At 45.2% G+C, this 16,024-nt stretch overlaps 2 protein-coding genes across 2 annotated transcripts in view; both read right to left on the reverse strand.

The window, feature by feature from the left end:
* The window catches only part of RunxB (Runt related B), a 32,160-nt gene extending 18,050 nt beyond the window's left edge, over nt 1-14,110 (reverse strand). Inside the window, exons 1-3 of the mRNA XM_033383752.1 lie at nt 13,695-14,110; nt 9,662-10,278; nt 9,355-9,571 (exon numbers count right to left, since the gene is read on the reverse strand). Of these exons, the coding sequence (XP_033239643.1) occupies nt 9,355-9,571; nt 9,662-10,075 (631 nt within the window). The 5' untranslated portion in view covers nt 10,076-10,278; nt 13,695-14,110. The remainder of the gene's footprint in view (nt 1-9,354; nt 9,572-9,661; nt 10,279-13,694) is intronic.
* On the reverse strand, nt 4,879-5,951 carry LOC26532544 (uncharacterized). The gene is made up of 2 exons (XM_015186450.2): nt 5,803-5,951; nt 4,879-5,730 (listed from the first exon to the last, which is right to left on the reverse strand). The coding sequence occupies exons 1-2, from the start codon at nt 5,825-5,827 to the stop codon at nt 5,060-5,062; spliced, it is 696 nt and encodes a 231-aa protein (XP_015041936.2). The 5' UTR covers nt 5,828-5,951; the 3' UTR covers nt 4,879-5,059.
* Nucleotides 14,111-16,024: the final 1,914 nt, after the last annotated feature.

Below are 16,024 nucleotides of genomic sequence, written 5' to 3' on the forward strand. Positions count from 1 at the left end.
GAAGGTTTGGTTCGTTTTCCATTGACATGATGCATCAAGCAGTTCATCCACAAAACCTGAAGCTTTGGTTCAAGCAGTGGGCCATTAAACAGTGTATATCTTAGCGTTGAGTGTTTCCAAACAAATCTGAAGACGACTTAATGACTGATATTGTTTGTAGCCGATACTCGAAGAGTTAGTAGCATCAAGAGCCAATGAATTGCAACAACGGTGACAGCAGCAACAGCGGCAGTAATATCCGCTAAAGGAGCATCCACAACTTGGAGTAAATATTGTAGCATACATTTCACTAGCTGGCTTCAAGCTTCACTCTGCTTCGCTTCGCCTCGCCTGTTGCCTGGTGCCGGGTGCCCTCCTCATTTGCTTAGCTCCTGAGTTCCTGAGTTCATGAGTTTTTCAGTTGCTTTTCTTTAAAGCTTCCGGCATCCATTAAACTTCATTAAAAATTAAATATGCGCCCCAGCGTTGGCAACAGGCAACAGGCAACAGGCCCCTTGTACACGGCCATGTCTCTGCATTTGGCTCGGGCTCCTGGCGGAACTGGGAACTGGGCGTGGCTGTGTTCTGAGTTGAGAGTTGAGAGTTCCTGGGAAACCCTTTTCCACGGACACGCATCAATTTACTGGCTCCTGGTGGCCCCAAAAAATGCTCAAGACTTTTAATGAGATGAAGGTGAAATTTCATTATGAAGTTTGCCGCCTAAGATGTCAGGTCTCGCAGGTCTCTCCATCTCCTCCGCAACCACTCGCCCTTTATCTCTGGGCTGCCTAGTTGGGTAGGGGTGTGGTTGCGAACGGTAACCTCGTTAAGCTTAATTAATAGCAGCAATGTGATAAACACCCAGCGAAGAAGAGCAGAGCCCAAAATGGTCGCAGCCCAGGCCGCCATTTTGTGCCAGGCTAAAACCAAACCGGAGCCAAGAGGAGGCACACAGACACAGACACAGGCACAAACTTTAAGCCAGGTGTCAACTACAGCCCCCAAAGCGGCAAGCGGCTGGCAAGCGACTGGCAAGCGGCTGTGGATGGGATTTGGATGGGAGTCGAAGGACAAGTTCGCTTTTTTAATGAGCCAACGTCAACGTTGCCGCGCGCTGGCTGCCACTGACATTTGACAGATTTCCTAGGAGCAGCCGCTTAGATACTTTTGTGTGGCCCTGAGACCAGAACCCAGGGGCGGCGAAGGCAGGGGACAGAATTTTCTACTTATTTAGGCATTAACAGAAGTTGGGCATAAGCCACGGCAAGAAGTCACCCATCCATCCACCCACCTGCCCTCGCTGTGTGGCAAGCTTCTTTCGGTTCGACGGAGGAGGAATAGAGATTGGTAGATGTTGGAGCAATTGTTGGATGGCGCATCGTTAGGACCCCCCACCCTTGGCCAGAGTAAGTGTATTTTCCATTTCGGTTTGGTCTGTTTCCAATTGGAAAATAGACCGCATCAAAGAAGAAGGCTTTGGGACCACCTTGGAAATTAGTTTCTTAAGTTATACTTAGTCTTAGACTGAATTTAATTGTTCAAAATCATTTCAAAAGCATTCAAAATAGATTATTTCTAATGCGAAGTTTTCTCTGCTTTTTTTAGGCTTAACACAGACTCCCCACCGATATTTTATATGGCAGCCATATGGCAAAGTGGTTTAACCAATTGAATCAGGGAATAACCTATAGAACTACGATTTTTAGTCGGGACCTTAGAGCGAACATCTGTTAGATATGACAAATATTTAAAGACATCATTCATGCCTGGAGTACTCGTAGAAATATTGAATATTGAAGGCCAATTTTTCTTAAATGTCTGCCCTGATCCAACCACTAATTTTTTCTCCAGTCTGAAAGCTTAATTTGACCCCATCTCTGGGTTTTCTTTTTTTTTTGTTTTGTTGCTGTATATGTATAGTCTTCTTTGTTCTTTGTTTGTCTGTTTGCTCATAATGTTTGTTTGCCAAGCTTTGGCGTGCTCTGTGTGTCTGTTGTCTGGTTGGTTGGCTGGTTGGTTGTTTGGCCTTAAATTCCTTGTCGCTAAAATATTTTGGCCAAAGTCTAAGCAGCAAGTCAGAGAAACAGAATCAAAGACAACAGACACACGTACAGGGAGTCAGTGGCAGTGGCAGAGACAGAGACCAGAGTCAAAGGCGGTGGCGAGCGAGCGTTGCAAATATTTGCCGAGGGACAAGTATGCGCAATTAAAATTTGATTTAATACAAATGTACAGACACCCGATATATACCGAGAGACAGACAGACATTTGTTTGCATTTGTATACGAGTACGAGTACGAGTACGAGTACGAGTATTTGTTTGTCTGTTTGCTGGTGGCACACTCTCGTACTCGTATGAGTACAGTATCCAATTTCGGAAATTACTTGCGCATCATCAGATCTCGAAATTCCTTGAGTATCGAATGGAATTTAATTGAAGTCACGAAATTTTACACAAATTCAAGCAATTTCCACACACACACATACGCACACACACACTGGCATGCGAAGGAAATTAGGGATGGCGGTAGGGCTTGTACATAAATAAATCAGATAACACATTAACACTTCTTTTGTGGGAGCTGTGGATTTCGGGGAGGGGGGAGGGGGGGAACGCGTTTGCCTTCCTTACATTTTTCTTGCTTTTGATGTTGAATTTTTAATTTTCATTAAAATTTGCCCGCCTTCCAAGCCGAAGCCGAAGCCGGAGCCGAGGAAGCAGAAGCAGCCCTTATGACAGTCCAGTTGGGGGTTGGGGTTGGATCCGTGTGGGTTGCTTGTTTCCGGTTGGTGGTGGCACACACACACACGCATACTCTGCTCCATACACACTTACAATTAGTATTTGCTGTGTGCTTAATTGATATTTGTATAATGAAATGTGTCATAGGATTTTCTTGCCCGCATCATTCATGAATGGCATGGAGGAAGGTTGAGTTTGTGAAAGTGGAGTGGGTGGAGATTGCCACGAGAGCGAGAGCGTATCTCAAGAGTCTGTATTCGAAATCTCCTATATTTTTTCTATAAATTAGACTCGACCCAAACCATATTACACTGCCAATAAATTCCCCAATGAGATTGGTCGGGACAGCTTCTCTCCGTCCCTTTTCTCGCGTTCTCTCTTATCACATGACACTCCTACAAATTGGATTTATATAGAACTCTGAACAGATTTAAAAGTCATGCTCTGATCTCCGATCCCCCTCCCCCCCCTTCCCATCCTGCAACCGCAATCAATAAATCTGCTGTATATACATATTATTTTTACCATTTTTGTTGGGCTTCTTTGCGCTCTTGATTGTTTTGGCTGGATGTTTAAAATGCGATAAATTAAATTAAATAGCTTAGGCCGTTCGGCAAGGAGTAGCAGTGGGAGTGGCAGTGGGTGTGGGAGGGGGGAGGGGGGAGCGCCGGGGACTGGCCTTTTATTTGGCTACTTACAGATTATGTGACATTTATTGTTCACGCTTAAATCTAGAAAATTGCAATTTAGCGGCCTTTGCCTTTCCACTTGGTCCGGGGGTCCTGGAGGATGGGCCCAGTGGGCTGTGTCTTTGTGAATCACTTGTGGGGTGGTGGTTGTTGTCACGGCGTTGGGGGTCTTTGAGCTTATCAGCTAGCCCCAAGGACAGAATTATGTCCTTGTCGCCATCGCCATCGCCATCGCCATCGTCTTTGTCGCGTTTATTTTCTTTCTTACTTATTTTTCACTGTTCTCTTTTCTGGTTTGCTTTTTTCTGCTGATGTTGATGCCGCCGCCGCACAGTTGTCTCGAGTTTCCGTTTTAATAAACGTCGATTCCGGCTTCCTGTTTGGCAACGTTGCGTGCCTCCCACCAGATCGCAACCATCCGCCCATCTAGCCACCGTCCCGTCCCCATGCCCCGAGGCAGCCACCCCCGCAAATGAGAAGTCGTAATTGCAGGGCGCGTTACGTCTGGCTATGGCTCCAGCCACGGCTAGGACTCCCCGGCCGTGTCTTCATTTATTGCCAATATAATTTTTGACTTTGCTGGAAATTTAATTTCCTTTTTTCCCTGTCGCTTCTTTGCCTTCGCTTTTTGCTGGCATGTGGGAAAGTTTTCCCAGCATCAGCATCATCATCATCATCATCCGCATCATCCACTGATACTGACACTTGCCCCGAGGCCATGGCCATGCAATACAGAATCGGTTATGGCGTCTGCCAGCTACAACAAAAAAGCGGATGTCAACACAGTGGCAACAACTACAGCGGCTACAAGAAGAGCCAACATCCAACAAACTGCGCGAAAAAAGGGTTACAATATCTGATTATTAAACTGGAGCCAAGACTGCAAGTGAAACCGAAACGAACCCCAGATCTTTGCCTGCCTCACACCGCCACAAAAACCAAAAGGGATAGCAGAGTAACAAAGATGGGAAATAGCTGAAAGAGGCGGTAAAACAGATACAGCAAGCACAACTGTTGTTCCATACCAAAAGATAACAAACGCTGCACCAACAATAAAACAACATCTCAAACAACAAGAATATTGGCTTGCGGCTGATTTTCTACAAAATTCCTACCTTTCACATTCTTAGGACAATTTGGACAGTGCCATCAAAGAACTAAATTCTAATTCTAAAAAAATATAACCATAACATGCAGAAATTGGCTGTCCCATAACATATGTAGTTATCTTTTGATGACTTTGGAAACACTCAACGCTAAGATATACACTGTTTAATGGCCCACTGCTTAGACCAAAGCTTCAGGTTTTGTGGATGAACTGCTTGCTTCATCATGTCAATGGAAAACGAACCAAACCTTCAGGTTTAAGCGGTGCACTGCTTGATCACTGACTTCGGAAAGGGAAAAATATGGACAAAATGTTCCCTATTCACAGCCACATCTTTTGAGCCTCTCATCAGTTATTCGTTGTTTTTTTGCTCTCGAACTTTTATTTATAATTTATATATTGAATGAAATCAAATTGCAAAGGCGGACCACAAACACCAACTGGTGATGGATCACTGCTGGATCATAACAAGAATTTTTAACAATTTAACAATTTAAGGGAGGTTGGGAGGCTGGTATTTGCAAAGAGGGGGGGGCTCGTCTAGTCGATCTTCCCCTTCAGCCCCGTGGTCATCTCGAATCGGGAGTCGTTGTTCTTCGTGTCTGCCTCCTGCACCCGCTTTCCCACCTCGTGCTGGCGCTCCTTCCACTTCAGATTCACGAATTCCAGTCGTGCAGGATTCAGTGGCTCCTTGTCGACTTCCATCTGGCCCATTTTGGTATCGGCGACCGGCTTCTTCTCCTTGGGGTTCTTTAGTCTCTCCTCCTTGAAAATCAGTCTCAAATAGTCGCGGCGGGTCAGCTTCCTCTTCTCATTTGTGGGGATCACGTCCACTTGGGTGGATTCCTTTTCTAATAACTCTTCAAGCAAAGGGCCCCGGTAAGCAGGCCAAGGCGCCGATTTGCGCCACTGCGAGGTCCCTGTTTGACTGATTGATTCAGAAATCGTAGTCGGGCCAGGCTTCTGCTCGTTGTAGTCTTTGCTGTAATCATTGTGCATTTTCTTCATAGCGTCGTACAAAGTGTTGCTCTTCTTAAGTTCCTGCGACTGGTCCTTGGTCACCTCACAGGCAGCTTCGGCCTTGACTGAAACCACGAGGGCGGATGGTTCTTTTTTTGCGACGGTCTTCAACACGTCACTAATCTGGGCGTTCTTTAGAGAACTAGACTTGGACCAGCGGAGTGGCCCCACGGAAAAGTGCCGCAGCGTACCTGTAGGTTTGGGAAATCGACGGTCATAATTCCCCCAAAGGTGCCCAATAGGAGTACCATGGAAATACTCACCGCGAGACATAATATGAAGAATCATCCTGCTTGATCTGATGATTTTTCGTTACAGTATAGTTTAGTTTTAAAAAAAATCTGATTTTCAACTTTTGGGAATTAAATTTTCTGTCGAGTTGTTTAGTTTGTGAACTAAATGTGAAATGCTTTTGAGGCAGTGAGGTTCTGTTGGCCGCATACACAGCCTGCTACGATAAAAAATACAGTTCCTTTGGACTTTCACTTTTCTCTGTTTTCATTTGATGTATAAAAGCAAGTGCGAAGTCAAATACTTCAAGGGGACTGTTTGTTTTGGGAACAGCTTGAAATACGTAAATATTTTGAGCACTTAATCCAGGTTCGCTTGTTGTTTCAAATGTAGCTGGGAGAACTGGGTACTAGCACTTAAATCTTATAAGCCCGATACTCAGTCAGTGATTTTAGTTGGACGAGCAGGGCAGACCGCGATCTCTCTCGATTTTCCATACATACTGTAATGATTGAAATACTTTTCCGTTGATTTGTCTCGTTTAAATGCCATTTTCCATTTACATTTTATCGCCTTTATCGATATTTTACAATCAGCCTCAGAGAATAATCAGCTAATGCATTACATATTTGGATACAACGAAGGTTGTAACCCAACGCCGCACACAAACAGCATTCGTTTGCCCAAAAATGTAAGTATCTACGGCCGGGTGTCCACCTCCTCCTACTCCACCACCACAAAGCTAACTCTCCCTGCCCAGTGTCTCCATTTGTACAGGGTTTCGGGGCTAAGCTGAGCAATAAGCAGGCAATAATCACTTGCAGTTAATTAACATATTATCGCAAATGCAGCTGCAGTTGCAGTAGCAACAGCAACAGCAACAGCAGCAACAATTGCAACAAGAACGCTTAGATGCTGCTGCTGCTGATGCACTTTGGTAATGCACTTCAAAGTGCTTACACATCAATGCAATGGGCAGCCTCTCATTTACATGCATATAGCATATACAGCAACAATAATTACATGTGCCGGATCCCGCCCTCCCCCCGTTCCACAGCCTTCGCATTCGCCTTCGCCTCCCCCAAGCAATCTCTTTCAGGCCCATGCCCCGGTCGGTGGGCGTTGGGCGTTGGGCGGTGGCAGCATCCAAGTGATTGTAATTCATTAGTAGACAACAACCAAATGCATTTCCCATGTGCCTGTGTGTCCGTATCTTTGTGTCTGTGTTTCCGCTTCAATGCAGCTGCAGTTGCAGTTGCAGTTCCACTCCCACTGTTGTACGCTTGTACGGTTGCACAGTTGCACGGTGCAGTGTTGCAACTGCAGCTGCTGATGCCGCCATTTTATCTAATTGCGTTGCCATCACTCCCTCGCTACGTCTCTCCTTCCCTGTGTCTCCTCCAACTCCCTCTCTTCAATACGCATACGCCGCGTGGTCCATATCATTAAAATTACGAGTGCTGCGCACCAAAAAAACCAAAAAACAAAAAGGGTTGTGTAGCCAAGGCACAGCGAGGGCGGGCTCAGGAGTTTGCCGAAGGAACTAAGAAAGGTTAAAGTGGATTTTTAAGTGGAATTTATTTGGTACTAAACAAAAACTAAACTAACAGAAACTAACGATCGGTCTACCTACCACTCGTATTAACTGGGAACAAGGCTTCTGCTGAGTTTTCTACCCACATGCACATATCGGTTCATATCCGTCGAGCCAGCCTCGTAGACCCTCATCTCTTACTTTTCTTTCTGATTGGCCCTCATAAATTTGTTGCATAGCGGAGCGCCCTGGAGTGTCTGCAGCCTTGACAACTGCAAGTGGCATTAGTTGTAGCAGCAGCCAAAAGCAAACGGCAACGGCAACGGCAACAGCAACGGCCAATGCCAATGGGAAACAGCGAACAACAATTACAATTGCAGGCTTTGCATTACTTTTTCCTAGTACAAGGGATTTGCATTTGTTTGCTAATTGAAATTAAGCAAATAATGCAGAAGGAGGGGTCTGCTCGACCCCCCCGAGTATCCCCAAATTCCAGGGAGAAGTCGGATAGAGAGAAAAAGGGGGACTTGACCCACGTAATCCTTTTGTAGCGCATTAAAACAAGATGAATCCGTCCCCCGAAAGACAAAAAAAAAAAGCCAGAAAATAAAATAGAAAGGGTTTCCCGGCTGGGTTAAATAATTTAAATCCATTTGTAGAACATTTGATGCTGCTGCCTTTTGGCAATTGTCACGCCACCCTTTATATTTTTTCTATTTGCTGTCCCCCCCCCCCCCCCTTTCCACCCCCCAGATAATTAGTAAGGAAAAAGCAAGCGAATCCCAAAGGCGGAAAGGGAGATCCCCATAATCAAATGTTTAAAAAAAGATTTGCCAAAGTAAATCCCAAGGAATTATTTGCCACTTGAAACGTTTAAAAATGTCAAACAAGTTTCATGGATAGATGGTCGGCTGGTTGGAGGGTAGAGGGTAGAGGGTAGAGGCCGAGGCCGAGTCGAAGCTGATGCTGATGAGGGTGCCCCAAAAGATGTCTGTGACCCTCCGCCCCCCCAAAAAGCAATCTCTCGCCTTTTGAGGGGTCAGACAAACTTAATGAGCAAATTGTCAAATGCCGCGGCAAAGCGAGCACTTAGACATGCCCGGGGACACCATACCCAGGCCCCTACCATCCCCCGGCACGGACTGCGGAAATGAAAAATAACTTGGCGAAAGCGGAGACCCTGATAAAGCTGCACAGCAAAGGAAAAGTACAAAGTTGTCGCTGTTGTTAGCCATGTTTTGTTGGGGATTTGAATAAACAGTTACGCTGATTTAATTTGGCCAAAATAAAAAAAAAAATGAAGAAGTCTAAGAAAAAGAATAAGAAGGAAAACCGAAAAGCGAGAAAAATGAAGACGGCAGACAGGAGACAGGAGAGGGAAAATTCTATCACAGTATGTTGTCTGTCACCCTCGATTTGATTTTTAAATTGCGTTCGTGATAAATTGACGAAATGAACAGCAATAACGCCCCAAGAGCGCCAGCCCACCAGAGCCCCAACCCCAACCCCAACCCCATTCCCAAACACGAAAAAAATCTCAAACAAAATTGACAACTGTCAAGACTGTCTGCTGTCTGAACGCCGCGGCGTTGCCGCCGATCCGCCACTCCCCAATAGACATATAAAAATTAACTACAGACTACTTATCTTATTTGTTGATGCCAGCGACGAGTCATGAGCCTCAGTCGGAAGGGGACAGGACAGGGAAGGACAATATGAAAGCCGGAATCCCCAGGAGTTTGTCAGCGGCTTTTGATGTGTCTGAGCGTGAGTGTGTGTGTGTCTGTCTGTTGGTGTGACAATATGCGTAGATAACATGCGATGACTGGGCAGGAAGCAAGCAATCAACTCAACCGATACGATATTCTGAATGGAAATGACCAAACGCGAAGGAGGAAACACTACAGAAAAAGGTCTTGAGGGGGCTCAAATGATGTCTAAAACCAGCTAAAAAGTACTGCCATTTCCCATCTCCAAACTTGAACTATAATAGTTTTTTGTAGCTTAAGCTGTGGATATATTTATGGGCCTCCATATGGCCTTTACTTACCTCTTCCGCTCCTTCCCACAAATCGTAGATCATTGAACTTGGCCACTTGGTTCTTCATCACCGCCGTACAGTTGCGCAGCTCTCCGCAGAAATTCTCATCGTTGCCCGCCCGAATGGTGACTATTGTCCCATCCATGACCTCGCCCAAGGCCAGCACCTTGAAGGCAATCGGCAGCGTCTTGTTTGATCGCCAATGCGTGGGTAATGTGGTGCAGACCTGAATCAATTATGCATTAATTATCCAAATTAGGTTGAGAATTTGGGCAACATATTATCGACATGGATTCAGCGATTTAATGCCACTTACCACATGGGGTGAGCCCGTCTTGACCAGCTCGCCGGGATGTTCGGCGAGCAGGACGTCGACGGTGCGCTCGATGAGGTTCTCTGGTGTCAGGTATGGACTAGTGTCCACCGGTTTTGTCTTGGCATTGTTACTACTACTATTATTATTATTGTTGTTGTTGTTGTTGTTGTTGGTGGTACTATTGTTGTTGTTGTTGTTGCTATTATTATTGTTATTATTGGAGGAGGACTCTGCATTACGCCGCTTCGTGGTGCTGCCGCCCGTTGTGGTCGTTGCTGTTGGAGTCGTTTGCTGTTGGTGTTGTTGATGCAACTGTTGGTGAAGCTGTTGGTGCTGCTGCTGTTGTTGTTGCTGTTGCTGTTGCTGCTGTATTTGATTTGAGGTGGTCGAACTGACCTCAGCAGAAATGTGCATTATTGCAGCTGCTTATAGTTGGTCCAAGGTATTCAGGGCCTCTCTGGTTTCAGCTTTGACTACGTCCTTTCAGGCTGTACGCGGCTGCTGTTGTGCTCCTGCTGCTGCTGCTGCTGCTGATGGTTTGGTTTTTGGTTTGATTTCAATGTTGCCTCAAAGAGTCGATGCTTTCAATCCGATCATTGTCAGCTCATTTGGTCAATCTGGAAAATTAATGTGGATTGCGAATGAAATTCGGATTGAAAATATTCCGTGTGGGGCTGTTCTTTGAACTGAAATTCACTGGAAATCGACTTTAACAAAGAAATGTCGAGTTTTTCCACCAAGATCTTGTGCTGAAGCGCTTTCAGGAGTTGGTTTTATCAACAAAATAAACGCATAAAAGACGAAATGAAAAGATCCCAATTTATACTATTCAAAAAACCACACTCTCGCAAAAGCTTGGGAGAAACCTTTTTTTGGAATGCGCCCAACGTGAGAATATTAATTTTTGTTCTGTTTTTTTTTTTGTTTTCTGTAATATCCTCTTTTGTTAATTTCCTTTCTTTTGTATTCACATTCGCTGCCCGCATAAGTATGCTGCATTCTTTTTTTGTTGCTGCTGCCGCTGTCATCGCTGACAACAACTCAATTATTATTGCACTTTAAACGAGAACTGAACAGAACAGAATCGGTGGCCGATATCTGTATCGTATCTGCATCTGCAACTCCACCTGCATTTGTCTCTGAATATGGCCAAAAGCGACATGGACTGGAACGAACCCGATACCAAAACCGAAACGAAACCAAACCAAACCAAACCAAACCGAACCGAATCGAACCGCACACCTTTGCGCACAATTTGCATTTAAGCCGACATCGGCGAGAGCAGCTCAATTAAATATTAAAAAATCATAGCCAATAATGATGAAGAGCTGCATCTGAATGGGAGGATGTGTATGGAGTCAGCTGAGCCGTGGAGCCATGGGCCGCAGCATAAACTAAGATGTATGACGGCATCTGTTCCGTGCCGCACGCGAAACAAAAACAACAACAGAAAAAAGTTCATTTCATGTTCGTCAAATGGGAAAAAAACGAGAGAAAAATTATCGAAAGCGCCAGATGTTGCCAGCCTGTGTTTGGCCACCAAAAAATCAACAATGCTCTTTGTCCCCCCACACAGACCCCATATCCAAGCCCATGTCCTCGTGCACGCACTGTGGGAGGGGTTATGGTAGCTCTTGTATAAATAAAAATCATTTGCAGGACCCAACCAGTCGCGTTTGGTTTTCGCCACGTTTCTTTTTTACCAACTACTTTTGTAGATTCCCTCTTTACACGGGAGGACTCAAAACTTTGGCCTGGCTTTTGTCAGATCCTGGGGCAAAACATAATCTTCCCATTCGGGAAGTTTTTCGGGTTAAATAAGACTTTAAGGATAATGCTAATAGGTACCAGTACGAGGTAAAAATAACAAAGGAACTGATCTGATGATCGAAACAATTGCTTCTAAGCATACAGAAATGGATATATTATAACAAAATATATTCAATAAATTAGCTTACTAATGCATGTCAAATATGGTTGAGATTTAAGATTTAAATAAACAATAAATAATACAAATAAAAACACGGATGCAACGGAAGTGAAAGTGGAGCTATTTTTTGGTTCATTTGAATAGACAGAAAGACACGGTATCAAACGGTTCAATGAATAGTTTGCATTTATTCTGATGGGAAAACTCTTCCTGTTAGGTATACCTCCTCCTCAGCCTATGATTTGCCTTGATTGTGAAAATTGAGAATGATTTAAGTTAAAATTTAATGCACTTTGACATTGCATATTTGACATAACCACAGAGTTTGCATCGGTTAAGCCTAGTGCCAAATTCGTCAAGAAAATTACCCAGAATGAAGAAATTAGAAGAACAGTTTTTGACCTTTTTTAGTTAACAAAATTTTTAAAAATAAAGCAATAAAATTACGCTTCTAAAAATAAGCCAATCTTATAGAAAATTGTGTTGTTTATCGGATAGAATTATTCTTCGCAGTGGAAAAGCTCTTACAACAGCAGTAAACTGAAAAGTAGGTCCGTCCCTGTATACCTCAGACATATGTACGTAGGAAGGATCGATCAGCTACACTTCAGGTAGGAACATAAGGCAACGACATGGTAATGTTGTAGATCTCTGTGTACATTGATCTGCAAGGGTATTTAAAGCTTCGTAGCATTAGAAGCAGACCATTCCCTCGTGTTTTGTGCTGTAGAACCAAGTGTTGCCTGTTCATATACACTCACACACACTGACACATGAGCAATCTGTAGTTCGTATGTATATGTATTCCCTTTTTTAACAACTTCCGCTTTGAAATGTATAAATACATTCCGTACGAGCATATACATATATGCATATATATATTTATATAGATTTTTTTTGCGCCGCTGAATGCAGCTGTCCGCTGGCCAAATGAACTGGCCAAGCGACTATGTGGCGACATATGTGGCCACAGATACGAGAGACAATGGCAGTGGCCGAGCGACATTGGAGGAGGGCGGGCACCAGCAGAAGGTGGTCTATATAATTGGTTAACAAACAAGTTGGTCGGTTGCGGGGCTAGCCACACAATTAGATCAACAAATGCAAATAACTTTTGTGGGGAGATAACTGAATTAGTCAGTCAGGACAAAAAAATAGCAGTGCATACCCATCGATACATAATACAAACAAAGAAACATCACCTCTAAATTAAATATTTCAAAATTAATACAAAAAAAAATGCTTAAATATTCCAAAAATAGATCTAAATGAAAAATTCCAAAAGCCTTTGGTTCAAGTCAATCAGGTGAGTAGCAGATCTCCTGCAATCGGATTTAAATACCCTTGAAAAGGATAGAAACTTGACGAATTTCTGCGCCAAACTTGGAAAAGATGTCGCAATAAGTCTTTCTATTAAGTAAAGAGAAAAGCTCAATCTACAAGTACAATTTTCAAACATGATTTCACATGAGAAAATAAAGGCTTATAAGTGTTTGGAACAAGGAAAGTTCTACAAGATCTTAACATCCTTCCACCGACTAATCACTCTTTTTTTGGATCAGATACTAAGCACTGAGCTTGCGATCAGAAGAACCAATTGAAGAAATAATAGTTTATGAGTGTAGGAGAGCCCCATAGCTTTCACGATTCCTTTTACATCCACTAGAAACTAGTGACGCGCGTCATGTGGCAGTGCCCCTCGGTCGATTGGCCGGAAGAAGGGCTGCATTTCTGCTTGGGTGTCTCAAGGGCCAAGAAACATTGCTTCATTGATATCAAAAGTTGTTTCATTCCGGTGATCCTTGGCATGAAACTGCGAGTCGAGGATCTGTCTACATATCCACCAATAACTTCCACCACATCTTTCTTTATATCCGAAACTTGCTTGTGATGTTCTTTCACATCTGAAGTACATATCTCCCTATATGATGATGATGATCCAAATCATATTGATTCAGATTTTAGGCCCTTGAATATTCCCCTACATTCTGCCCATTGATCTTTAGTATAATTTCACGTAATTTCACATAATTTTGGCCCCTTTTTGGTTATCCAAAGACATCCTGCCAACAGCGATCACTTTCTTCTGTCCCTTCAACTTACATTTATTGGTTTGTTGTAGATTTTCCACTTGTCCGCAGCACTCGATATCGGGATTTCCCTTTGGTTGTGGCACAGGACACACTTGAAAAAAATGATTGAATTTTGTGGCACTTCTAAAATATCAACTTCCAGAATTAATTATAAGCTATGGGATTTATGAGAATTTGTCGAGCACACGGCACACTAACACAGAAGACACTAGCACGAGCACACACACACACACACGCGCGCCTGCACACACGTACAGGGAAAGTGAGAGAGAGAAAGAGAGAGACAGAGAAGGCAGGCGAGCGAGCGAGCGAGCGAGAGCGGGAAATTGTGGCTTAGATTGAATTTGGGACTCTGGATCTGAGGCTGAGACTGAGACTGAGAGACTGGCAACTCTGGCGATCGAATCAAACGACACGGAGATATTAAACTATTTTTTGCGGTAACCATGAACGCGACCACTACGAGCGGTTGGCAACGCCGACCACGGCGTCGCGGCGACGCCGACCACGGCGTCGCGGCGACGCCGGCCGCGGCAGCGCCAGAGACAGAGAGCGACGACGCAGCACAGCCAACGACGAGGACGAGGACGAACGAGCTGGGGGCGGGTTGGGGGGGGCTTTTGGGCGGAATGTTAGCGACGCCTCATCATAATCATGGACGAAGGGTCCTGGGTCCCGGGTCCAGCCACCCACTTCCACTCCAAAAAACGCTGCTGCGACATTACCCCGCCCCCAAATTGATGGCGGCAGCAGCCGCCCTCGTCTTTCTTTTTTTTTCTGCTCTTGCTGTTGCTGTTGCTGTTGCTCTTGGGGTATATAATTCTTTCTTTCGTTTTGGCTTAACATTTACCGCGAGAACCAGTAGCAGTGGTTTCTCCAAGGCAGCGACGCTGACGCAGAAGTCGGCCGCGCAGTTGGCGCCGGCAGCGAGGCAGAAAAAGAAAAAGAAAAGCTAAGACTAAGGCAAACGAAAACCGAAAACCGAAAACCAAAACCAGAAAACGTCAACTACACCACAAGCAGAAAGGCCGCAACGACATCTTCAAGTTGGTCCACCTCAGCATTCACCACACCACCCACCACCCACCACCCGGCACCCACACAAGCAGCAGTCCCCCCCCCCCACCACCTTGGGGGGCTCGAGCTCAATTCGCGGCATAGAAAAATGCGCTCAATTTTTTGGCGCACCTTTGGACCAAGCAGCGCCATAGACTGGAAAAAATCTTGAGAATGAGAGTGAGAACAGCCTGCGAAGCAGAGAGCCAGAGGGTGAGTCCTGTCTTGAGTTGAGTTTTCCCCAGTCTTGGAAGGCGCTTCGGCGTGGTGAACTTTCGATGTGTGGGGGGGGGGGGACCACCTCTTTTTGTTGCTGCTTATGAATTTCCATTAGGATTTTTTCTTTGCTCCTTGGCTGCTTGGCTGCTTCAACCCCCAATAAGAATTTCGTCTTCGGAATTGACTCAAGCAGCGCAAAAAAAATCTCAAACTCTGGCGGAAAGAAAAAAGGAAACAAAAAGAAAGAAAAGCAAGTGGAAAGCAAAAGCAAAGGCGAAACGAGACGGGACGAAGCCAAGCCAAGCCAACGCGGCTTTGCGGCAAGCCTTTAGCTAACCAGGAATTGCTGGGGCCAGGAAGGAGACCGACAGAGCGAGAGAGAGATGGAGAGAGAGAGAGAGAGAGAGCGAGCTCCAGTGTGGCAGAAAGAGAGAGAGTCAGAGCTGGGGCTGGCCGCACAGGAGCGAGTGAGAGAGGTGAAATCTTGCGGCTGCCATTTGCGGCCAGGAAGACGCAGCAATATGCCACCCCCCACCCACCTAACCTTGAGTGAAAAATTGCAACCACATGAGGGTGGGGCAGAGCTCCGAGATCCGTGCCCCGTGTCCCGTGCCCATGCCCCTCTCAGGGCGGAGTTTCCTTTTCGGTTCTTGACATTTCTTTTCGGGCTCGGGCATTACTTCTGTTTGGTTTCTTTTTCTTTTGCCGCTCTGCTCCTTTCGGTTGCACAGCATATTAAGGATTCAACCCTCCTCCATTTTGCGGTTTTCTTCGCACCACGCGAAATATCCAAAAGATATGCGAGAGGGAGGCAGGAGGGCGGGCGCCTGCGACTGCGGTGCTGCTGCTGCTGCTGCTGCTGGTGGTGGTGGATATGTGCGGATGTGTGTGTGTGTGTGTGTCAGTCGACGGTTGCGCAGCAGCTGAAGGGTGTCCTGTGCCCGCCTGTGGTTGGGCATTATGAAACCGCAAGAATTATCATACGCTGCGGTCGATTACTATATCAAAACCCCTCTAATCAGGCAGCTCTGATGCTGATGCTGGTGCTGGTGCTGATGCCGGTTC

This window comes from Drosophila pseudoobscura, chromosome X (genome assembly GCF_009870125.1).
Source record: "Drosophila pseudoobscura strain MV-25-SWS-2005 chromosome X, UCI_Dpse_MV25, whole genome shotgun sequence".
Classification (NCBI taxonomy): domain Eukaryota; kingdom Metazoa; phylum Arthropoda; class Insecta; order Diptera; family Drosophilidae; genus Drosophila; species Drosophila pseudoobscura.

What these genes read in the sequence shown, in the direction of transcription:
- LOC26532544 (XM_015186450.2), bottom strand. Translation starts at nt 5,827, where the DNA reads ATGATTCTTCATATTATGTCTCGCG. An exon ending in TCTTCATATTATGTCTCGCG is followed by an intron (nt 5,731 to 5,802) that starts GTGAGTATTTCC and finishes CCAAACCTACAG; the next exon opens with GTACGCTGCGGCACTTTTCC.